This window comes from Vulpes lagopus, chromosome 6 (assembly GCF_018345385.1).
Source record: "Vulpes lagopus strain Blue_001 chromosome 6, ASM1834538v1, whole genome shotgun sequence".
Lineage (NCBI taxonomy): Eukaryota > Metazoa > Chordata > Mammalia > Carnivora > Canidae > Vulpes > Vulpes lagopus.
In genome coordinates, this window is record NC_054829.1 from 92268319 (window position 1) to 92295881 (window position 27563).

Genomic DNA, 27563 nt, shown 5'->3' on the forward strand with positions numbered 1-27563 from the left:
TTAGCACATACAATAAAATCAGTTTCCTTTTTCGAAAGTGTACAGTATTCCTTAGATATCTATTTTCCATTATAGAAATTCGCTTCATGATACTTAAAAGTATCTATTAGTAGAATCACTGTGTGACTATTCCAATTCATAATCATTTACTTGTTAAACAATTATTTATCAACAAAATATTGATGAATATTTACAAATATTCAGTCAACTTGTCATTAAGTTCTGCCTTAGGTGAAATTTTCTGATTTTAATTTAGTCATAAAATGCTTTAGGTTACTAGTCCATCAATTAATTACTAAAGTACCAATTCATAGTACTGTAATGTCCTGAAAAATTAAAAGCAACTTCTGAAAGCCTAATTGAATCTTGGAGAGATATTTGTTCACCATTAGTATTAAGATAAATGTGTCAACTCACAATAATCACACTAAACTTAGGTACCTTCATTTCACAAATGAATAAACTGAAGCTCAGAATAGATAGAACTGAAGAAGTAAGGATCCAGGTTAGATTTTCAGTCTGAAAAGACCTGCTTCCTAATATCTAGCTATAGAAAATAAATACGTGAGCTGGAAAACAATAATAATTATTTTTCTAAAAAAGTTCATTTTCATGTAGTGTTATTAAATTTAATACCTCTCTATAAGAATAAACTCAGTGTTTATTACTAACATGGCCTTGTTGCAATATAAATAGCACAATAAAAAACCCACACAATTTTAGACTCTTTTAAGGTAAAAATTGTCCTAGTTATTTTAACCACCTACCATATGAGTTATTTGGAAAACGAAGAATTTTATGCAATAGGTAAGTGGTTATGAGGACAGGTTTGGAGTAAGAAAACTGAGCTTTAATATTGGCTTTTATACTTATTAACTATGAGCATTAAATGAGTTACTTAATTCGTTGTGCTTTCTCTATCTATGAAATGGAGGGGAAAACACATAATTCATGATGTATTAGAAGGATTAAATAAGAAATATATTTAACTACTTAGTACTGGGCCAACAGCAAATATATATGGATTGATATATATGTGTAAATGTATATGCATACACACAAACACACACACACACACACACACACACACACACACACAAACACATGAGAGGGACGCCTGGGTGGCTCAGCAATTGAGCATCTGCCTTTGGCCCAGGGAATGATCCCAGGATCTGGGATCAAGTCCCACATTGGGTTCCTTGTAGGGAGCCAGCTTCTCCCTCTGCCTCTCTCTCTCTCTCTCTCTCTCTCTCTCTCTCTGTGTGTGTGTGTGTCTTTCATGAATAAATAAATAAAATCTTAAAAAAAAACCACACACACAAGAGGTTTAAATTTAGCTTAGAATAGTTTTGAAGCCATTATTACTTCAGAGACTAGATTTATTTGAACTGGTTTAGCATTCCATTAGGTATGTTACTTTTCATATTGTTTTTGTTTTTGTTTGTTTGTTTGCTTGCTTGCTTGCTTGATTTGGTCTCCAAAAGCAATAAAACCAGTTTCCATACTCACTCCTTCATAAAACAATAATAATACATAATAAATATGTATTATAACAAAATAATAACAAAAATGTTCAACAATTTAATATAGTATTTGTCTGGAAGGAGCTTCCCACAGCCTTAGTCATAGCCATGGATCATTATTTCAAACAAAATATATCTTTTAGATATTTAAATGTGTGTTCTCATATCGTAGAATTTAAATGTAATTCATTTGTTCTGTGATCGCAATAGTACATAGCAATTTTGCTGTGAGGTTCAAATAAGTAAAATAGAATGTACTGTAGTTTAGAGTGCTATCACTGATACACATTGAAAAGAAGGGTTGTTATTCCAAGAAAAATTATGTCTCCTTAAGCTTTAATTTTTCATTAAAACATTTCTGAGGTTTATACAATAAAATCATAGTTGAGACTTTTGGCAAATGGCATTATAACTTAGTGCTATATGAAAGTTCTAACGAACTGCAATGTATTTAGAGCTTAATAATATAAATTCTGATGCAGAGAAATCTAAACCAAAGGTAAAATGCTAGGTTGAGGTGTCTTGTTTTTTGTTTTTTATTTTAATTACTGGCCTGATAATTTACACGTTAAGAACATAATTAAATATCTTGGGAAGAGAAAGAATTATTTAGAATAAGTTTTACCTTTGCTACTGTGTTAAATATGGCTTTGATAAAATGACCCAAGGAAAACAGACAATTTCCTTCAGGTGTTATCTGTGTCTGAAATATTCTTCACTGATTTCACATGCACTGATAATATGAACAAGGTAATTTATCTGACGCTTGTAGAGCAAGGTTTGTAGTAAGAAATGCAAAATTCACACAGAGTTTCCCTCTAAGAAGTCTGTGCAGTGTTTTTTGGTTTATATAAAAAGACTAAAGATCTTGCCTCAGGCATCTATTTTCTTTTCCTTAAGGCAAGCTGAAACATCACAAATCAAATTGTTTTTCACATTGTTAATTTAATATTTTCTCTTTCAATTTCTCAGAGAGCCGACATAGGGATTTCTGCTTTAACTATCACTCCAGATCGTGAGAATGTGGTGGACTTTACAACACGCTATATGGACTACTCAGTGGGAGTACTACTTCGAAGGGCTGAAAAGACAGTGGATATGTTTGCCTGTCTTGCACCATTTGATCTCTCTCTATGGGCTTGCATAGCTGGCACTGTTCTTCTGGTGGGTCTTCTGGTCTACCTCCTGAATTGGCTTAATCCCCCACGATTACAAATGGGATCAATGACTTCTACTACTCTCTACAACTCCATGTGGTTTGTGTATGGATCCTTTGTACAGCAAGGTAAGGAGAATAAATACATTTTATTATGAAAAAGGAATATGTTTCAAAAGCCATGAATCAGTTAAGAATGTTCTGTATCTGACATCAATAAGCGTTCTAAAGGGTCTTCACAGCAATGCTCAGAAAAGAACATTTCCTACTCTTTCCTAGAGGATCTCAAACACAGCAGGTTTCCCACAAAAATGGTTCATTATCTTTTGATGTAGGTTCAATTTCATCAACAAAGCCAAAAATGAATGTCAGAGGTGAGGTTCATAAGAAAGTCAAGATCAGATTTCCCCTCCTCCCCATCACCTAATTTTTTTTACCCTTTCTCTGTCATACTGAGAAATAGTCTTACTAAGATGAAACAATTTACTACCAGAGCACATACTGTTTAATTATTTACATATGTAAGACATGCTGAGACTGGTTCTTGGCTCAGAGACATTATTTAATGTATTAAAAATATTTAATGATAATGAAAAAACTTTGATTAATTTAAGATTCTGATAAGAAACTTTGTCTTATCTTTCATCTTAATATTTAATCTTTACCAATGATTTAATTTACAATGTCATGATATTCTAAAGAATGTCTTTGTTTTGTTATTCAATATTTAATCTGCCCTACTCTTTAAAATGTCTAGTTAATTCTTTGACTCTCATCATTTTAGAATAGAGTAATACTTATTGAATTCCTTATTTGAGACTATTGCCATTGTACAGAATGAAATAATAGAATACTTAGTGGATCGATAGTTTCTTACAAACCTGTCACATGTATTGAAGAGGAGAAATACGTATCACAGTAGAGATACACGACATGTTTGCCTTAATGTTTGCAAATCTCAATTTTTTTTTAATTCACACTTGCTATTAGATTTGCCATTAAATTTGAGTAGTTGTTCTCAGATGCATACTCTTATTTGAGACCACTGGCCCAGAGAGGGCCGAGGACACAGCCCTTAGAAAAGGAATGGATTAGAGGAGTTTTCAGCGGTAACTGACAAGGAGTAATGAGAAAGACTCAAGTACCATGTATTCCATGCAGTGGTATACATACCAAGTAAAGACAATATTTAAAGATGGAGGGTTTGGTTGACCATGTTGACATTTCAAAAAATCAAGTAAAATTAAGACTTGAAAGATATTTATTGGATTAAAAAATAAACTTGTTATTGGTAGTATTCCAGTGACCATATTTGGATAACCAGTTCCTCCAAACCAACCAAATTTATGGGTCAGAAGTTGAGACAGGACATAGGGAGAATGGCTTGTCTTTACTCAGTGATGTCTGAGTACTCAACTAGACAACTCAAGGTCTGAAGATGAACTCATCTGAGGGCTTGTGTATTTCACTTACATGTCTGGTGGCTGATGCTGGTAGTTTCTGTTTTCTTCTATGTTCTCTCTTCATGGGATGGCTTGGCCCTTCTCACAGGATGGTAGATAATTTTTCCATAGAGAGCATTCCAAAAAAAGAGAAAAAAAAAGAGTCAATGAAACATAAAAATGATGGGGCCCCTAGATGGCTCAGTCGGTTGGGTATCTGCCCTCAGCTCAGGTTGTGAACCTGGGGTCCTGGGATCAAGCCCCATCTCAGGCTCCCTGCTTAGCAGGGAGCCTGCTTCTCCCTCTCCTTCTGCTGCCCCCCCCCCCCGCTTGTTCATTCTCTCTCTCTCTCTCTCTCTCTCTCTCTCAAATAAATAAATTAAATATTAAAAAAATAAACATAGAAATGTTATTGCCTAGATTGGGGATCACAAATTTGTATGATGGTGTGAGTTTTTCTTGCAGGGAAAATCCTGGTTTTGACCATCTCATGACTTTGTTAAAAGAATTAAAATGGCTAAAGATTATGAAGTTCTTGTATAAAATAACTTATATAAGGGTCACATAATTATTTATCAAATAAAAAATAAGAACAAATCAGACTTAGCTGTGGGTAGTTAGGCACATGGAAAAAGGATAACAAGGCAAATTATTTTAGATTATTGGCAAGATAATGGTTAAAATGGTAGCTCTTCAAGTACATGAAACAATAAAAAAATAGAAAGACCAATAATAATTCAGTAAGAGTAAGATTGGAAAGTAATAGAGTAGTAGTGGGAGATAAAGTTTTTGAGGAAGCCAAAAAACAAAAGTGGAAACATCAGTGTGAGGGAGTTTGAAGTTTGTATTTATCAATTCCTGAAGTTAAGATTTGGTAAAGGACTTCAAAGCTGATCAAGGAAAAAAAAATATTAAAAAAAATAATAAAAGTAAATAAAAATAAATAAAAATAAGTAAAAAAACAAAGCTGATCAAGGAACTGTGAGCACAGAGGACTGATTAAACTATTTGCAATGATGGTCAGTTCAGACAGGAGAGAAAAAATGAGCCATGTGCCAAAACTGTCAATATATGAGGAGAAATAGCTAGGAGATGTTGATAGATATGAGTACTGACTAAAAATAAAAGTTGGTATAGTTAGATATAATTAACCTCTGTTTTCATCTTACTTCTTCCCAATCTGCCCAATTTTCTGCACATGGTTTTAATAACCACTAATATGCAGTTGATCCCCCAAATCTGTATCACCTATTCTTTAATTTTAGTTTTGTATATCCAGCTGCCCACTAGACCACTCTCTGGATATAGCAAAAGCACCATGAATTCCAATGCTGATTCATTTTACACTTTAAAACTTTGTAGCTTCTCATATTCTCTATTCCAGCTGATGCATTACCAGCCACTCAGATATACAGGTTAGAAACTTTGAAAACAGTTTGGATTTCTCTTTCTTCTATCCTTTATATCCCATAACCAAGTTCTATGAATTTTACCTTCTAAATATTTCTAGTAGTTGAAATCTTGTCCCACCTAGACTGATGAGCCTACACTGCTACCTAGATTAGACCTACTTCATTTCTCATCTGAACTACAGAATCTTGTTAACAAATCTTTCTTTTTTTCAATTTCATCCCCTGCAAACATATGCTCCACATACTTGCAGATATATCCAAGTTATTTCTATCAGGGAGAGCTAACTACATAATTCCCATTCTTTAAATATTTTCATGGCTCCTCAATCCCCACAGTTTAAAAGTCTGAGTTATTTAGAACATGAACAATATTCCACTATCGGGCTCCTGTCCAGGGCTCAATTCTCATTTCTTACCACTCATGCCTCACATTTAATTGTTCAGTTATTCCAAATGGCTTTTGTCCCTTGGACATAAGACTGCATCATGACTCTCTGCTACATATGTCTGCTCCTTTCAATTCCTGAAGTGCCTTTATTACTAAGCTGCTTAATCTTTATTTGTACTCTTTGGTTTCATATGGCAAATTGCTATGCATCCTCTAATTCTGGCTGTGATCTCGCTTCTTTTAGGAAATATTTGCTGGGATTAGGGACCATCTTCTATGCTTCTGAAGATATATTTATCATAACACATAAACTATTATGTAATTGACATTTTTTCATTTGTTTCTGAGTCCTTTGAGCATAAAAGTGGCTTATCTTTATAGTCCCTTTGCCTACAGTTCAGTGTCTTGTACATATTAAGTGTTCGATAAATGAAAAATGATCAACTAAATGAATAAATACATGCTAAATAGTTAACTAAACAAAGCATAGTGTTAACTGCAATATTGTGCTTATTAGATTATAATTTGTTCCCCAATGATCTAAACCCATTAAACCTAACAGGAAGTGACTCAGAATGTCTCTACTAGTGTATTTTACTAGGAAGCTAAGATGAGGAACTTATAAATAAGATCTCCAATCTGTTGAAACTTTATTTTTGAGGATTTGACATGCTTTCTGAACTCTGCCTATAGGTAGCCAAATTTTAGAAAGTTTGGGGGCGTATCCAAGAGAAAAATATAAGTAAAATTATCCATATGGTTAGCATGCTTTTCTAGTTGTGTAAACATGACACAGATATCAAAAGTTATAAATATGATAAGCACTTTTTCATCCCAACTAGGTCTTTAAATGAATTGTACAGCCTGTTGGTTGATTGTACATTTATACAAATTCCTAGTGATGGATAATGCTGAATTGCATATGATTAACTACTTCAACTTTGAAATGCTGCCATTCTTCCACTTCCTAACAAAGAAAAGGTGAATTTGTTAAAAGGTACAGAAAGCATCTTTACATTTGGATTAAAAAATAAATTTAGAAAAAGCTTCTAAACCCTATGAAAAAAAGAATTAATCAATGACAGAGTCCGTGCACAGGCATGGAGTTAAAGGTAGTAATAATCTTCAACAAAAATATAGTCTTTTTAAGAAGTACAGCTGTTATTCAGAATTACAGTCTTTATTGAGCCACTAGACCAGATTGAATAGGGATAAAAAGCATTTCATGTATTATCAGATAAATTTCTGAAAAAAAGAGTTTAGGGATAGGTAAAAGAAAAATATTAAACATGTGTCAGTTGTTTACTAATTCTGATTTTTAAAAGTCTGTAACTTCAAAGCATTCTGGAAAAATAGCTCAGGGAATCCAACTGTGCAAAAGCAGTATGGCCCATTATAGAGATAAACCTAGTACATCTGTTTGGCTGAAACATTAAAGCTTGTGAATTAGATAGTTAAATGCATGAATGAGAGACCAATTTAATGCAAGTTTTGTTGTCATTTTATATCCTCCTTTATTTCCATGTCTACATGCATCTCTCTGAATCAACATACTTAAACAACTAGGGTTTGATTTTTGAATATCCCTTATGTTAGCTTTATGGGCAGTGACTCTTAATATCATCTGGGCCTGGGGGGTGGGAAGCCTCTATGACTTTTTCACATATGTGCTTGTATACAATTTTTTTTTTTTGCTGTTTACTTGCAAAGGAAAATTTCAGAGTTTGCTTCAGATGCTTTTGTCTGATTGTAGGAAGTATAAATATATATAGTCACAGAAAACATTTGAAGTTATGACATGTTTATTTACCAGCAAACATTTATTAAGTCCTTAACTAAAAGAGCACCAACTATATGCCAGGAACGGGAAGAACAAAAGGAAAACAAGGAATAACCACATTAACTGATTTCGTTACTGTGTCTTGGGTATGCTGTATATCATGCCCAACCTAGATGTTCAGAGTATGGTCATAAATAAGAAAGACACAGTTCTTGCAGTCTTGCTTGGAACCATCTAAATGGGCCATAGCCAAATGGGACCATAAAAACCATTTCCGATGAGAAGAGCAGACAGCATTATTGGAAAGAATAAAGAAGGAAAATTCCTTTGATAGCTTTCTTAAATATCAAACAGCTCCACAGATGCCAGTGATTAATAGAAAGGGGGCCTTTAGGAATAGTAGAAGATAACTTGATGGCTGATGTGCAAGAGTTAACAGGAGAGGCAACCCACAGTCTTTGAGATCCCAGGACAATTTTTGGAAGAAAATTAAGAGCTCTTTCCACTGCCAGATGGATTGTAGTGTTACAGAGAATTACAACTTTCTCATTTTCACAAAAAGAAGAATCATTCTATCGAATTAGGCAACTAAAGAGATTGTTGATGAGAGAGCATCTCTTTATACCTTGCATAGAAAAATAACTCAAAAAGACATCCATTTTAATGGTATAGATATAAAATATACAAAACTTATCAATGTGCTGGTTGCAAAACCCCAAAGGATTCAAACCTTGTAGTGTAGTAGCTAAAGCCATTCCTTTGTAACGTTATCTGATATTTCACATTCAATTTGAATATAACAAGAATGATATTGGCTAGCTTTGTTGTTTACTGACCCTAATGTACATGAGGAAAATGAAAGTAATTCCCAGTGACAGGCTAACTGGACTATAGAGACAAATTTCTTTCTACGTTCTGTTCTTACAGATATTAACTCAAAAAAGCTCTATGTAATTTTTATTTAGGTTCAAAAAAACATCTCTGTTGTTGCTAATTATGATTGGCAGTCTTTAACTAAGAGAGCGCCAAATACTCTGAGAGCTGTCATATCCACTTGAGAATTTCCCCATGCTGATTTAAAACATGACAAGGTGCTCATTTCCTTCCGTTTTATCACCAGAATTCACCACTAAAGAAAAAAAAAGTTGAACTTTCACGTTCTCAGCTGCTATTCTCAGTCTATCCTTATGGGTGTGGGAAATGAGTAATTTGTATGATAGAAAACAATGCAGTGATCCCAAGATTGGAATCCAATGGTTTATATTTCCAATGAACTGTACTGAGCTCCTAAGCAATTATTCCATGAATTATATGTATGTAATATGCCCCTGAATTTCATTTATTCTACTACCAGCTCCTCATGATTTGAGCCAGACAATCCTTTCTCATGCTAAACTGGCTTTTGCAGAATTGAAAGTAATCAAAGTTTTGAGGCAAAAATCAGATTTCTACTTATATAATGCTTATCAAACAAGAACTGTTTAAAACATTTTCTAGACTTCTGCAGACTGCTTAAGAATGTATACTATAGGGACACCTGCGTGGCTCAGTGGTTAAGGGTTCCAGGTTCCTGGGATCAAGTTTCGCATCAGGTTCCCCTTCTCCATTTGTCTATGTCTTTACCTCTCTCTGTGTGTCTTTCATGAATAAATAAATAAAATCTTTGAAAAAAAATGTATAATATAATTAAAAGCATTATTTTATTATTTAATGAAACAAAGGAGTGGTTTTCTGCAAGCCATAAAAAAAAAAAAACTAAAAAGTGATTTTAAGATATTCTGAGTTGGTTTCCTTCCTTCCTCAAGTGCTTTAAGAAAAAAAAAAAAGGTTTTTAAAATCTAAATTTATCAAAAAAGAGGTATCATAGGTCCTTGGAAATAATAGCATTGATATCATAGTAGTACTCAGTATTTGCAGTACCATGTTACAAAACCCCTCAGCTTAAGTAATAAGGATTGGGTCAGACATCACCAAAGATAATTTGGGATTGATCAAAGTTAAACTATGGGGATCAGAAGACTATAGGTGGTAAAACAAACAAACAAACAAAAAACAACAAAAAATACCCTATAGATGGCACTAGAGACCATCAGTTTAGAATATAAATTTTGAAATTCCATTTTTGTTTGACCTGAATCCATTTTCCCCTTCATCTATAAATATGTATTTAGAGGTTTTTTTTTTTTAGATTTTTATTTATTTATGATAGTCACACACAGAGAGAGAGAGGCAGAGACACAGGCAGAGGGAGAAGCAAACTCCATGTACCGGGAGCCCAACGTGAGATTCGATCCCGGGTCTCCAGGATCACACCCTGGGCCAAAGGCAGGCGCCAAACTGCTGCACCACCCAGGGATCCCTGTATTTAGAGGTTTAATAGTGATGGTTATATTTCAAAAACTGTGGGAAACTGATCCCCGCTTTCAAAAACAGTATCAGCATACTTTGAAAATTAAGACTAGCATTTAACCTAGTTCTAAGATGCATACTTATAATCCAACTATAATGTCTGGTTTACAAAATTGATGAGTAATAAAGTCCTGTGATACTTTTGTTAAATACTCTTGAATGTGGCATAGCCCTTACTTTAATGTTTCACAATTTTAAGGCAGCAAAACTACAATGTGTAATATAAAGTATAAATTCACATTACATATCTTATCATATATAATAGTGTCCCTTATTTGTAAGCTACATTTCTTGATGACAATTGTTCATTTTTTTAAGATTTAACAAAAGATCAAGCATGACCCATATTTCCGTGGACGCATAAAATTGTTATTTGATTTGTGGCTGTGACCAAAATTTATAGTCTCTTTATATTTACAACTCTGTCTCTTAGACTCTAAATTAGCAATCCAGTTGGGACAGCTATGCAGTTTGTCCTGTCTGCTTCACTTGTTTTCTAGCAGTTAATGTTTATATCCATTGTTTAAGCTCTCCTTTAGCATGTACTAAAAGGATTTCTTCTGCCTTTACTATCTCAAATTCTTTATTCTCCAGAAAACATCTGTTTAGTTATTAAGTAAGAATTATTTATCTAGTCACAAGAGTGAGGAAGATAGCATGGTGTCTGTCTTCATGGAGCTTTCAATGTACAGAGAAATAAACTGGTAAACACATAGCTCCATACAGAATCATAACTATCAGGTTAAGGAAAGCTCAAATCATGATGGGCTTGGAGTTTACAGATATGCTGCTATTTGGTACATTGCAATTAGGTCAAATACATATAAAATCATGACCTATCAAAATAAGGAACACAGACTAGGATCCAATTTTTCACCTAGTGACAATGGAAGAAATGAATCGTCCAATCAACCCACTTTATCTTTGCTTTTTGATCTATAAAATAAAGTGCTAGATTACTTAAAAAATTTTTCGGCTCTAAGATTGTATGATTCTGTCATAGCAATATCTATGAAAAGAATTATTTTTCTATCTTTGTTTTCTTGAGATAGAAATACAGCTCAGTGTTAAATCCTACATCTATCATTTACTAGCTATCTGACATTGGACAAGTCGCTTAAACTCTAGGTGCCTCAATTCCCTGAATAATAATTGCCTACTTCATCAGGTGTTTGAAAAATTAATCTCTCATGGATATAAACACCTAAAACTGTGTGCATGACATAAAATAGGCACTCAACATTATAATTCTAATTACCTCAACATTTTTGTGGGCCTCAGCAAGAGATAGAATCAACCACATTGTGTAATGCTTTATATACTCAAAATTACCTCACAGAAAATAAGCATTATTTTAAAGAAGCATATTATAATCAGGCATAAGGAAATATATTAGAAAAACTAGTCTAGCTAATGGAAATGCTAATAGTAAAAGTCATACACTAACAAATTCATAATAACTTTGTCATTCAGCCAGATATGAAAAACTAAAAGCATTTTTCCTACGTATGTACATCATTATCACATGTATTGTGATAAACTGTACCATAAAAGGGCCCAAGATGCAACAAATAATGAAATGAAATTGAATGGAATTGGAAGTTTTGATTCAGGACGCTTCCAGTTTACATATTAAGTCCTTAAAACGATTGAATAATTTAGGAGAACTAATCTATAAAAACTGTGTAAATATGTGTTTTGTTTGTGGAATTATATCTTGAAATCTGTACCTAACATAGCACAAAATTAAGTATGAACATCATATAGAAGGAGGCTAATTTTCCTAAAATAATCAATGTTATAAACTGCCATTGATGGCAGCTTATTACCATTTGGATCCATTCCAGAATTGAAATAGTAATGATGATGATGATGAAACTTCGGTTTTTGCTTATTACACTCACAATGCCAGCACTGAAAATTAGAATATTTAATAATTTTTTATTGAAGTATAATTGACATACATTTCCATTAGTTTCAAATATATAACATAATGACTTGATATTTGTATATTTTGTGAAATGATCACCACAATAAATCTATTTAATATGCACACATAGTTAAAAAGAATTTTTTATGATGAGAATTATGCTAAGAACTCTCAGCAGCTTTCAAAGTAGTGATGCAGCATTATATTCAATAGTCACTATGCTGTACATTACATCCCTGTGACTTATTTATTTTATAACTGGAATTTGCACCTTTTGCTTCTTTTCACCCATTTGGCCCACACTGCCTCTGGCAACCACCAGTCTGTCGTCTGTATCTGTGTGCTCAGTTTTGCTTTTTAGATTCTACATGTGACTGAGACCATATGGTATTTATCTTTCTCTCTGACTTACTTCATTTGGCACATGCCCTCAAGTTCTATCCATGTTGTCACTAATGGCAAGATTTCATTTTCCTCCATGATATACAATGGAATATTATTCAGCCTTAGAAGAATGAAAAAATATATATGCATATATAACATATTTTTCCATGTATGACATATTTCTTCATCTATTCATCTGTCTTATTGGACACTCGGGTTGTTTTATCTCTTAGCTATCATAAATAATGCTGCAATGAACATGGGAGTATATACATTATTCCAAGTTAGTGTTTTCATTTCCTTTACATATATACCCAATAGTGGGACTGCTAGGTCATATGGTAGTTCTGTTTTTAATATTTTGAGGAAACTCCATACTGTTTTCCAGAGTGGCTGCTCCAGCTTGCATTCCCACCAACAGTGCACAAGGGTTCTCTTTTCTCCACATCCTTGCCAGGACTTGTTATTTTTTCCTTTTTGATAATGGCTATTCTAATAGGTGTGAGGTGATATCTCCTCATGATTTAAATTTACATCTCCCTGACGATTAGTGATATTGAGCACCTTTCAGGTGTCTTCTTTGGAAAAATGTCTATTCAGATCCTTTGCCCAAATTTAATCAGATTGGTTTTTTGCTATTGAGTTGGATGAGGGTTTTTTTTTTATATATAGTTTGGATATTAGTCTCTTATCAGATATATAATTGCAGCTATTTTCTCCCACTCAATACATTGCCTTTTCATTGTGTTGGTTTCCTTTGCTGTGCAGAAGCTTTTCAGTTTGATACAGTCCCACTTGTTTTATTTTTCCTTTTGTTGCCTTTGTTTTTGGTGTCAGATCCAAAAAAATCATTGCCAAGAGCAATGTCAAGAAGTTTCCCATCTATGTTTTCTTCCAGGAGTCTTATGGATTCAGATCTTACATTCAAGTCTTTAATCCATTTTGAATTAATTTTAATATATGGTGTAAGGTAATGGTCTGGTTTAATTCTTTTGCAATGTCAATTACTATTTGATTGCTTAATATAGTGATAAAACTAAAAGCAATCTTGCCTATGAAAAATAAATATCACCTATGTTAAATACTATGCTAAAGTTTTAAATACATTGATGCAATTCCTTTAAACTTAAGAAAATTGCTGAAATATAGTTACATTAACTTACATGTATGCTTATAGATACTTTTGAAATACAATATAATGCACAGGCAAGTTATAAATAGTATAGTATTTAACATAGGTGATATTAAAGTTATAAATAATATAGTTAAGTATATGGTCCCTTTATATTATCATGGCATTAGAATCTATAACACCAGATATAAGGTCAATTTGAAGATGAAAACAATTTCTAAATAACCAATAAAATTTGTGACTACCATCTGAGAAAATCAAAGCCCATTATAGTATTGTAAGTTAAATTTGTGAGTTAAATCAAATAATATGCCATTCCAGTATTCACAAGGTTGATTCTAAATTAAAACTGTGTTTGATACTATTTGATTATCAATATTAACAATCTAAAAATAAATTATATTATTAAAGTTATTGAAAAAAAATAAAAGATCTTTGTATGGTTTTCCAAAAATTATTTTAATACAGTTTGTGCTGTATTAAATATTCATTTGTTGCCTAAGATAGAATTTTTTGAAAAGTCTGTATTTTAAGGAGAGGTGATCCTAATATTTTTGGCTTTTAAATTTTGAAATGGTCTGATTTCAAATAATTATCTGCAAAGTTATGAAGAATTGTTGACAGTGTTCTCTTCTACCATAGATCCTTTCTAATATCATGATGGTCTCTTTCTTTCTAAATATAAAGTAATTTTGCTATATCAGCAGGACTGTCTGCAAGCACCACATTTCTATTCTATTGTTATACTATCCGAAGAGTTAAGGCCACTTAGTTTTCAGTCCTCTGCCTTACATCACCACCCAAGGAGTACTATAATCCTCTAGAAATGCATTGCCTGGAGTGTGGCACTGCTTAATAAATCACTTCATCTTATTTATCTTTCTCTTGACATATATCTAGCAGCAGGAACCATTATCCTGTGACAATGTTAAGTTCTATTGACATTTTCTCTTAATTAACTACACCACTGGCTACAAATTTAACATTGGGAATAAACTTCCTTTATTTAATGCTATCTTGAACAAAGGAAGTGTTAAGTTTGTCATGCATTCATTGTCTTAACAGATACTAAAACATCTTTGTTATTTTCTCAGACTGGTTTATTTCTCTGCTGAGAAAATAAACAGAATTCATATATGAAATCATGTTGCCTTATTTCCTTAAGACAACTGACCAATTAGACAAGTGCACCTTTTCATTAAGTATCTTAATGAATATATGAAAGCTCTATTATATATGCCTGAATTCTTCTGTGATACCATTTCTTCAATCAACTCAGTGACTTTTATGTACATTTTATAATTCACAGAAACATTTCTTTTGAGATTAAAACATGTTTTATGTACTTTAAAGCTAAGTGTTTTTTAAAAAGCTAAGTGTTTGGGGTTCAAATTAAAAATCAGTCATTTATTCAACATTATTGGATGTCTACAATGTGACAGGCACTATACAAGCAACTGGAGATACCTTTCTGAGAAAACAGTCAGGCTTTTATAGAGCTTATATTCTAGGGAAGGGAGACATAAAAAACAGTAGGCTAAATAAATAAATAATTAAATAAATAAATAAATAACACAGTATGTCAGAACTCAAATATTATAGAAAAACTAGCTCAGAGAGAGGGAATTTAAAGTACATGTGGAAGGGTTGCAATTTTCAATAGGTTCATTTAAGTAAGGCTCTAAGCATTTGATATTGGAGCAAAGACTTGGAGGATGGAAAGGAATGTGCTGTAGAGATATCTGGGAGAAGGGTGGTTAGTTGTAAGGAATCACAAATACAATGACTTGCTCCAAAAAGCCAGAAGGACAGCTTAGTAGGTGAAGTCAGAGAGGTCCATGAGTTCAGATGAGATTAGGCTTTGAAATTTTTGGCTTCTACTTTGTAGTAATGAAGAGTCACTGGAGTGTTTTAAGCAGGGGAGTGGCAGGACAAATATTTAGATAAAGACCAATTGTTTTAGGGGGCATTAAATATCAAAATATTCTTTATCTGTTGTGTTTTCAAGTCCTCCAGCATACTTGAAGATTTAAGAATTGTTTGAAAAAATTGTAGATTTGTATCTGACTGATGATTATATTTCATAGGTGCATGAATGTTTGTCTGTTTAGGCAGATATGTGTTGCTTACAGCATATATCATGAGCCTTTCAAAAACCTTAACTCCAAAAGCCAGTCACACTGATTTTTATTCTCCAGATCAAGTAATTATGGTTATCCATTTCAGACATTAACTAAAAGGCACGTATTATTCCCAGCTTTATTTGTGGTGACAGCTCCTGAAGAAAACCATTCTTTTGTAAGTAATCTTCTCCAGGGCTCTTGGTAAAAAGGGAGTAGAAAGAGGAAAAAAAGTAATTGCATTCACAGTGTATTTCTTCCTTTTCAATCAACTTCCTTTTATCTTTCTGGAAACAATAAATGTTAGTTTACATAAATTATTTTAGCCCTTTGTTTTTACTATATAATATATACATATAACATACAAATAGTATCTATACGTAGGTAGATAAATAGATATAGATATATAATATAGAGAGATAGCTGTAAATATCTATCTATCTATATCTATACCCATATCTAGATATGGAGAGAGAGAGATTTTTTTTCCCTGTATCAAACCAAACTACAAATAATGGCTTCCATTGAGAGTAGGATTAAATAATTCCCTTGTTCTTAAATCATCAGTAGTGATCTTCTCTACAGAAAATTCTTTCTGTAAAGAAATGTAATTGAGATCTTTATTACTTTATTTGCTTGAAATTTATATATATTTCTCCTTTATCTAAAAAGATCTTAAATTCTGCTAACATTCATAATGACACTGGGCTCTTTTGCTTCTCTTTTTCTTGTTTTCAGAAAAAAAAATCAATAACATTATACTCTCAGTTTTCCTTGTCAAGTTTAGTTTTTTGACTAAAAAAATTTCTTGATTTTTAAATTCACAGTCATTTGGTCACAAAAGTCCATCTGGAATACAAGATTAAATAGACACGAGCTTCAGCCACACTGGGAATCTGTAAACTCAGCATTATCCCTCAGAAAAACCTTCCTTTGAAAATGATGTGCATTTCATCCATTGATGAAATATACATACACACACACACATATATATATATATATATATATATATATATATATATTTAATCTCTAAGCCATTGAAAAAACAAGGTCAAATCTTATGCCAATACCAGGAAATAGAACAATTATAGTTGTATAAGTCCCCTGGTAGTTGTTGCAGATAGTTGTATAGATAGAGACACTTCTGAAAACTAAATATTTTTAAGTAAGTCTTTAATATTCAATCCTCCAAATATTGAACATGGTTTAGGTTAAAGAGTGAAAATTAAAATGTTCACTCTGATGTTCATTGATTTTTTAATTTTTTCTTCTGAACTAGTATTGACCCAATTGACATTCTACAAATGCTGACTTGAATTGGGTAAAGCAAGTTGGAAATTATATTTGATGACCTGAATAATTCATTAAAAAGGATAAGCATTAAAACTTGCTCTAATAGCACAAACACATTCTTTATAATAATGTAAGATAATGAAGCTGGCTACATGCAATGTCCAGGATGGACACTTATAAGTTGGAATGAATAACTTTTGTGTTACTAAATTACAGAGAATACTTATCTAACTTATGAACCAAAAGAGAGTAATTTGGCTGAGATAAAAGTCATTCCTGGCACTAAAAGGCAATTTAACATGCATTTACACCCAGGAAAGCTTAGAAAATGAACAGTAATTGCAGAGGTCAAACTTGTAAGCTGGCTGTGCTTACTTGTTTCACTCCAAGACTTGAGTGCAGGGCAATTTAAACTTCAACTCTGACTATCTGAGACTATCATTTAATTTAGGTAGCTTATCAACTGAGAATATTATAAATAAAGATGTAAGTATATATCCAAGGTGTAGATGATTCCACATACCAAACACCATCATGACGAAGTGTTATAAGTTTATAAACATATTACATACATGTTATATATGTTATGTATATCCATTATAATTATATATATCCATTATATATATATGTATATATATATTTGTCCTTTAGAATACCTCTTCCTGATATGTTATTGTAAAACTAACATACATACAGGGGATGCCTGGGTGGCTCAGAGTTGAGCGTCTACCTTCAGCCCAGGGCATGGTCCCAGAGTCTTGGGATCAAGTCCACATTGGGTTCCCCTTGAGGAGCCTGCTTCTCCCTCTGCCTATATCTCTGCCTCTCTCTGTCTCTCTCATGAATAAATAAATGAAACCTTTAAAAAATTAGCATACATATTTTAAATTAACATATTACATGCATGTTATATATGATTATATATATTTTCCTCCTTTATGTATTATATATACATATATATATTTCTCCTTTAGAATACCTCCTCCAGATATGTCATTATATATTTTACAAAACTAGTTGATAGGGGTGAAAACAAATTTTGTGTAATGCAAAGGTGTCAGAAAATAACCCAACATTTATGATTTTCAAAAACAAGAATCAATAAGCTATACTGTTTAATTTTTTTCTTTTTGCCTTTAAGTAGTAATAAAATAGTCTTATAAAATAAGTATTTTCATTTAAAATTACAGATTTTTATTTTTTCTTTTCTTTTATGACACTTTAAAATGCAACTCTAAAAAAATAAAAATAAAAATAAATAAAATAAAATAAAATGCAACTCTATTCTTTTAGATGATTTTTAAATAAACCTGCAAATACAGTGCTTATTAGATATGCATTTTTTGTGTCTAATTTGTTTTACAAGTTTTAGGGGAAAATAATAAAAAATATTTGAAATCAGAGAATTCAAAGGATATGAAGAATGAGAAAACTAAGTAGAATAAAGTTATCATTCTCCTTTTTAAAAAATATAGACTTAATTTTTAAATTGTAACATCTGGTATTAATGAAAAAAAATGAAATGTTTCATAGAAAAAATATTTTAATTTTATTAAAACCATTTTCCTCCCTTCTTTTGCTTCTGTGCAGATGGTATTTTGATAATCACTGAGAAAGTCACAGTGGCTGTGCTGTATTTTATAGATAAGTTATAAGGAGGAAAAATGCCACTACCTCCAACTTTTAAGCTATCTTTTCATAAGATAAGCATCTCCAACAATGCTGAATTTTATAATACTTGTTTTTTTCCTGTTTTTAATTTATTGTCAACTCATCTCAAAAAACAAAGTAATTGTAGGAATTCTATAGTAGGTCTGAGAGGTTTGAAGACAAAGATGAAGCTTTCAGGGACCCTCCCAGGCTGATCTTTAAGTGCTTTGATCTGGTATTTTTGATCTTCAATTTGGCGTGTTATTGCTAATCAAGATGCTTATGCTGGAAAACTTCCCCTTAACACACAAAAAAATGTGGAAATTAAAGCTTGAAACAATTCTCAGGGTTATGTTTTTCTTTTCAAGTTTAAAAATGATGTACTTTCTATTTATCAGTGTATGCATTGTCATTTCTTCTCCCAAATTTCATCTTATTATTTTATTCATGCTGATTAGAGTTTTATCAACAAATGATCTGATAGAGTATACCTGTTAATCACAATGAAAGAGTCGTGTTAGATTATAAATTTAACAAGAGCATTTCATAGTTATATGATGTGTCCTATTTAAAGTCAGTATGGGGCAGCCCTGGTGGTGCAGCAGTTTGGCGTCGCCTGCAGTCTAGGGCGGGATCCTGGAGATTCCGGATCGAGTCCCTCCTCAGGCTCTCTGTATGATGCCTGCCTCTCTCTCTGCCTGTGTCTCTGCCTCTCTCTCTCTCTCTGTCTCTATGAATAAATAAATAAATAAATCTTTAAAAAAAAATAAAGACAGTATGAAGGATGGCATGGAGATTATGACATTTTTGAAGTCAACCAGCTAATAGGTTAGCCTGAAGAACATTAGCTGCCATCATCTCAACACCTTTCTATTTTTATAGAAAAGAGAAAATGAATTAGAAATATATCTGACAAGATTTAGCACTGAGTATACCGAGTGTCAATATACAGAAAATATACTAATATGTAGATATAAAATAAGTTTCATATTGTATATGACATTTTAAAAAATTAAATTATCAACACCTTCTGAAAACTCTTCCTTGAGGTATTATTACATAGCTTTATTGTCTGTATAAGAACCTATATTATATGAGTGTGTGTGTATAAATTCATTGTTTTCCTAAATTTCCTATTATTGCTTCCTTATAAAATTGTCAAAAAATCATTCTATTGGTACAGTATTTGTATGCATCCTTGGTTATTTTCTTAAGAAATTATCCTAGATAACAGCTTCTGAGTTATATATATACATGCACACTTCTAAGATTTTTGATACTTTCAACCAGACATTATACCATACAGCATATTCACATATTTTCAATAATTAAAAGTATATAAATTTCAGTTAAATTTTAAAGAATTTATTAAAAAACAATAGTAACTTAATATAATGTAAAATTCAGCTTTATATCACTGCATTTCACTAGATACTTAGGAGACACTTAAACATATTCAAGCAGAGGCCATTGGGTGGGTATAACACATGGCAAATTTAAAATTGAAAAAAAATGTTAATTAAATCATTTGGACCCAAAAGCTCAGAGCCTATCATTGGTAACATACTATTAAGACAAAAAGCAGTCTGAAGTTAGTTTAACCATTTAAATGTGTATTACTGGTGCTTATAGAGGTATAAAATTATGCCATGTAATGCAGTAGGGCTATTCTGATAACTTAAAATTCAGCAGCAAAATTTTTATATACTTAAAGGAGGACCATGTTCAAAATGATAATGGGGAGTGAGGTGGGGTAGGGTCAGAATCCAACTGCTCCATAAAGAGAAAAGAGTACAAAAGAAAAAAGTAGCTGATCAAAATTTACCTGAAATACCTTGTCCAATCTTTGCAATTTTTTAAAATTTCATTTGTAAAACACACACACACACACACACACACACACACACATACACACACACAAAGCATCAGAAAATCTTCAAGTTGTTACTTCCAGAGCCACCTAAGATTATTGGGCAAAAGAAGACTCTAAAAGGTGTTACAAAGAGTCTTATTAAGGGAGGCCTGGGTGGCTCAGTCTGTTAAGCATCTGCTTTCCACTCAGGTCGTGATCCCATGGTGCTGGGATGGAGGCCAGCATCAGACTCCCAGCTCAGCAGGGAGTCTGCTTCTTCCTCTCCCTCCATCCTTCCCCTCATTCCCACTTACATCTTCTTTCTCATGCTCTCTCTCTCTGTCTCAACAAATTAAATAAAATCTTTAAAAAAAAAAAAAGAGTTGTAGTAAGCCACAAAGATGACTATCTTCCAGTGATTTCATTTTCTGCAAGTGTGAAATATTTTATAAAGACTGATGAAAAGTTCCTTATACAGTAGAGTTAGAATAGGTTTGTACTATGAACAACACAATAAAAGAAATTAAAAATAAGTTGCAGAAGATTGCACAAGAACTTAGTCATATGACTACAATTAATATTAATAACAATTCCTTGAATAATATCCTCACATAAAAACTGCCTACTATGTCTGTTTTTTGAATAGCAGCCTGCATTCTCAAACAATTGCAGGAGTCTCTTATGTATTGCCATATGGCATAAAGGAAATTTCTAAGTCTATGAAACTTGGAAGAAACAAAAAATATATATTCTTTCTATTTTCAATAGGCCTTATACAGAAAGTCAAGATGAATGAACATCCCCAGGGAAAAGGGAAACAAAAAGTAACACATCATTTTGTTTGCATGTAAAACTTATGCAGCGAAAGTTTTATCTGCCTGAAAATAGCCTAGTATATCTAATGTTACTAGTTACAAAGTTATTTGTCAAGGTAATTTAAAGAACAAAATATAATAGCTATTTACAAGTCTAATAATTTGGGCTTATAATTTTTTAATGATTCAACAAAAAAGTTTATATGTCATTATTAAAATAGAGAAATGATGAATATGCCAATTGACTATCCCAAGAATGAAGTTAAGGTATACAGAATTACAACCCATCTTCCAGAACAATCCAAAAATAAAAAATAAAATCCTAAAATGGAGCCCCACATCGGTTGCCCTGCTCAGTGGGGAGTTTGCTTCTCTCTCTGCCCCTCTCCTCACTCGTTTTCTCTCTCTTTCTCAAATAAATAAACAACAAACAAATCTTTCTTTTAAAAAAATCTCTTATTTTTGCACTATCCCCTTTCTCCTATCTTCTTAGATCTCCCAAGATTACCTATTAATTATAATGGTTATGTCTTAAATTCATTGCTTCTTACAGTCATCTAAGAAAGTATCTTGGTCTTAGTAAATTATTTCCAATACAAAATAACCAGGATTTTTTCCTGAGTTTTATAGGTATTTCAACTATTATTCTGGGTTTTTTTAAGTTTTGTTTACACAAGTCTATCCTAAATTTTTGGCCTGTCAGCCCACAATAATATTATTTGTCCTCACTATTCAAGAGAACAGAGGGAGAAAATGAAGTGGCAGTAATATACCAGAAGCCTTAATGGAAGAAGTGTGTTTGGAGGAGGAGACACCTTGAGGCTTCCTAGATTCTCTGACATGTGTCACTCACTCCCCACCTCGTCTTTTCCCTTACTTGTGAGCAAAAATCATCTGCCCCTACTCCTCTCAGATCTTGACGTTGGCTGAGGAAACTCATAAGACTGGTAAAGATTAGGAAAATGCTTGCAAAACATTTAACACAATGCCTGGTGCAATAGTAATAAATAAAAGCTTTGATTACTTTTTTTCCTAACCTTTGTTTTCAATCTCTTACTTCCTGCTTTTGCCTTGAGTTTAGTAGGTTTTTTGTTTTGTTTTTTGTTTTGTTTTGAAATTTTATTCTGATCTCTCTCCTCCCTGACCTTACTTTCTACTTCATTACATCCATGGTTTGGATTTACCACTTCAGCCCAGCAATATGAACCTGTTTCCTGACTTTTTCATTGCTCATTCATTCCACCCAAATCTTTGACTCAGTGACTACTGAGGCTGTAGATTGAAAATGCCTTTAGAAATCCCTGAGAGAATCTACAATCCACACCAAAATAGCATATTAAAGGAAAAAGAGAAGAGGAAGAGGAGATATTCCTTAAGTAAAATAGTTAAGCTTTATGTAAATCCTAAAATACATTCAATTTTACATATTTGCATTCACACACATAAACCTAGGAGCTGTAGATCATATACATTTTCTTATTTAATCAGAAGTGTTGTGATAATCACTAGTATATGGATTATTTTACATCTTTCAGCTAAAGTTCTTTCTGTATTACTTACTGAACTCTATCTGAATATATAAAGCTCATACACTGAATAAAATGTCTGTATTTTATTTCATTAAATTTCTTGTAGTAACAGCACACCAAAATCTAATTCCTTTAGCCATTTTCCAACCTATTATTCAAAAGAATATACTGATAGAAACCAGAGAGGAATCAAGTTTTTCCTTCTGCTTTTTAAGATATCCTCCTAAGAACTTAACATAAGAGTTCTAGAAAAAAGGAAAAAGAAGTTCAAAATTGAGAAGACTGATACTGTTTTTGAAAAACTGAATTCACAATATTAAATGATTCCCTTCTCTATCATATTATAAATCCTACTGTACACTCAATAAACAAGTAAAGATTTGAAACATATCTCCAATGGTGGTAATAGGTTACTGGATTTGAATGGCATTTTGGAGCTTTAAAAATATATATTAGACTTACTCCTGGCTCTCATATCATCATTAAAACTCATTGAATATGTATTGACATTTTCTGACCTTGTGGAAATAGTGACACATTGATACATAAGTGCTAGTTCAGGAACTAGTCTCAGAAATTCCAGAGGTAATGGGAAGTGTCACTTTGAGATCCACTTCACTTTTGATTCCTGTTGACAGCTGTTTCTTACCCTTTGAACTTTGGTGCTTCTGGGATTGGTAAAATGGGTGCAGTTTTACTCAGAACCACTGATTGATTGGATCTCTGAAAAATGGGGTTGATAATGGCACTAGAATTTATATAGTGGTTTTATATGGTGGCTTAGGCCTTGCTATAATTATTTTAAAACATTAAAAACTAATACATCACTATGAAGTGGCAGGCCAGACTCAATGGCAGTCTTGCTTCACGCTGTTTGACAAATGATTAGTCATCCAGACAACATTTCCTCATTGAGCACCTTTCCCAGTCCTCATTTTGTTGCAAGTCTGTGATAAAGTCAGCAGGTAGCAAGAAAAATAGTACAGAAAAAAGAAAGAATAATTTGAGGGCCTCCAGAAAATGATATTTGGATATTTTTAAAGAATCATGATATACATGTTGCTCATACCATTTACTACTGTTCCTTTTTTTTTCTTTTTTGGTTAACAGATAAGCAATTGATATATATACCCATGTATTAAAATAAAAACAAAGCAACCAAAGTATGAATCAAATACTTTAGTAAATAAAAATAAACTAAAAGGACATGAAGACAAATACAATAGACAGAAAAAACAAAGAAGTGACATAAAATGACTTCAAAAATCTCAGTTTATCTATGAGCCAAACTACTTGAAAACTGAAGATTTTAGAGGCTTTGGGCATCTTTCTCCCTTTATAAATTGAATTATGAAAATCTCAAATATTTCAATTGTGTAATATCGGAAAATTTTGGTTTATTATACACTTAAAATATTTTACCAAAATCTTGAATTTATGCTCTTGGGTTTTAAAAGCAAGACATTTACTAACAGAACTAAAGACAAACCAAGAGAGAAGGATGAAACTATTTGGCTTCTCCTCTTTTTTACTTATTTTTTTAACAAGATCTCTGAAATAGTATAATGGAATAGGTACAATTAGAGCATGAATACAGAGGCTGAAGAAATTTCTAGGGGCACTTCTTAAATGTGTGTGGTTTTAGCAAAATCATAACTGTAGAAACCATACAATTGTTGGAAAATGTTCTGGGTTTGAGATACATTCCACCATAGTTTTGAAATTTAGCCATGATATCAGTGTTCTTTAGATGCAAAATCTAATTTTTATCATTAAATTTTACAAGGGTCCTTTTAATAGATACTGGGAAAGGAAACAGAAGTAAACAAATGAATTTTTTGTTGCAAATAAAAATGACAGGAAATTCAAGGAAGATATGTGGCATTCTGACCCATTTTGCTTTATGCTAAAGCTGCAAAGTAACCATTAATACCATAAAATTCAGATGTATGGATTAATGGAAATCTCAGCAAATAGCCATATACACTATAAAGCCTTCCAACTATCAAGTTGATTTCAAACATACTGAAGCTGCTTTATTAAAAAAACAGACAAACAAACAAAACAAAACAAAAACCTTATAGTAGAAAAGAACTTCAAATTTCAGTGTAATTTCAAAATCTCTGAAAGGATACATTTCTTAATTCTGGATGGGTTAGCTAGTTCCATAAAAAAGGATTTTGCTAATTAGTATTCTAAAAGATTGTCTGGCCCAATGAAGTTCATATATAACAATTTATTTTCAGTACATTTAGTTCAACTCACTCATCCTATGATCATGTTTCCAGTAGAACTGAATAAAAACAATTAATATAGGAAAGGGGGGAAAGCCTTGATTAAATGAAATCTAGAAAAAGGATTTAAAATAATGGTTTCTAAATACCATCACCACCACAATCTTTGTGGGTATGAAAGTAAACGAGTTTGTGGTGAGGAATAGTGGTAAACACAATATGTATTGTTCATTCATTTGTTCTTAATGTTGCACTTAGGGGAGCTTACATTTCACTGTAGCACTTAACCTCAAGATTCTTGAATATTGCTTAGGCTACAACTTGTGTAAAACTGTTTCATGGTCCACCTTACAACCTGGGAAACTGAAATCCCTTTTTCAATTAAATTACTAAAATCTCAAATGTTTTAGCTTTGTAAGATCAGATAGGAAAGTTGACTTTCAACTGACTATTTTTAATTCTTTAGCTCATTAGAATGAGGAATTTTATATGTGCTGGAATAATGAAAACATTGTAAAAGAAGCTGCCTAGTGTTACTTGTGTGTCATATAATTCAGTTTAGTCCTACTACGAGTTATAACAGTGAGTACACGGAACGCAAGTTAAAATCAGTATATATGTGTTATGTGGTATAACTATCAGTTATTTAGTTGGATTACTATTATTTTTAGTTTATTATTTTTCAAATTTATTCATTAGAAATCCATGTTACTGAATTTGTTAAAACTTTACTACTTCTCTTCAACCTGAAGATTCAAGAATTATAAAGATTATCTTCTTCTGTCGAAAGTTCTAATGTTGAAATAACATTTTATTTTAGCAAAAGTTCATAGAAAATGTATTTATAATAGCCAAAAACTGGAAACAACACAAATGTCTAGTTACTGGTGAATGAATAAGAAAATCATGATATATGCAATGGAATGCTTTTCAGCACTAACAAAGGATAAGCCACTAACACATGCAACTTGAATGAATCTCAAACCTTTGTGCTAAGTAAACGAAGCAAGGCCCCGAAGACTACATTCCATTTATATGAAATTAAAAAGAACCTAATTTAGAAAAAGAAAAATATTTCACAGTGACAGAAAACAGATTTACAGTTGCCTGGTGCAAGCATGGGGGATAGAGATTGACCAGGAGGAAGCACAAAGGAACATTCTATGTAATGGTGATATCCTGTATCCACATTGTAGTGATAACAATCTTGTATTTATTTGATCAGAATAACATTCTTATTTCAGGACATTATGTATAGATGGCATTTGTATTTGTAAAAGAATGTTATTAATTAAGAAAAAGTGAAATATGCAAAAATTTATTACTCAACTGATCTAGAACTCCTCAAAACAGAAGTTGGAAAGAAGGAACTACTATTTATAGGTAGCTTTACATGTATTATAATTACTAGGAAAATGTAAGTATTACACTAGAGAAGTCTTCTTATGTATAGGAAATTGCCATTTTGATTTTATTGTCTAATGCTTCCTAGCCTAATTTTGCTTATCTGCGAATAGACTTATCAGTCCAGAACAATATATTGTCATTCAACTGAAATGTCAACATTTCAGAAAGACATACAAAAGAGGAGTAACATTACCTGTCTCTATTTATTCAATAATAATATTATAAAATGTATTTGAAAATGCTTAACACTTATATGACATAAAAAATCTCATTTCTTTCATCAAATAACTTCTCTTCATAGATTCTATCAAAAAATGTTTATAGTAATGTAATATGTGGAAGCATAAAACCTCTAAATTTCCAAAAACATGATATTGAAGTAAGCTGTAATATATCTGATTGGGAAAATATTGTTCAGCCAGTAAAAATGTAATAGAATACAAATTATAAGGGATTAAGGAGTGTACTTATGATGAGCACCAAGTAATGTATGTAATTGTTGAATCACTGTATTATATACCTGAAACTAATAGAAGACTGTATCTATGTTAACTCACTGGAACTAAAATTTTATTTAAAAAAGTAAAATACAATTTAAATGTTTATTAATATGAAAAAATAGAATACAATGCTATAAATGTGCTGTGACTATTGGTATTAAAAATTACTTAAGAAAAATATCAAAAAGAACATATCAATGAAAGCTAACCTGCCCTCTTCCTTGATATTGAGTTTCTGAATCATATACTGGATGAGTTCTGGGGACTGAACTAAAGAGGCTCCAAATTCCTACTTAGCAATTGAGGCTACATTTCTGCCCTCAGATCTAGATTTTTTTTCCTACACACATCAAGAAATGCCTTGGTACACTACCTATCTATTTCACATTTAGGAACCCTGTGATAAGCTATTGCTGAAGGATAGTATACTCCAATTACCATTCATAAACAGCCATGTTTAGCAATTTTACCTTGTCTCTGATAGTTAGACATTTCCACTTAGCCTCTGCCAACTGGGATACTATATGCAACTTGATAAAAAAAAAAAAAAACTTTTTATACTATAGTCATGCCACATTTATAATTTTGTATCATATTTATTACATTT

The 27563-nt window shown here is 32.1% G+C and overlaps 1 protein-coding gene across 2 annotated transcripts in view; it reads left to right on the plus strand.

The window, feature by feature from the left end:
- Nucleotides 1–27563, plus strand: part of GRID2 (glutamate ionotropic receptor delta type subunit 2) — a 1439737-nt gene that overhangs the window by 1166304 nt on the left and 245870 nt on the right. For both annotated transcript variants that reach the window (XM_041760141.1, XM_041760142.1), the window contains one exon: nt 2496–2808. In XM_041760141.1, the coding sequence (XP_041616075.1) occupies nt 2496–2808 (313 nt within the window). The remainder of the gene's footprint in view (nt 1–2495; nt 2809–27563) is intronic.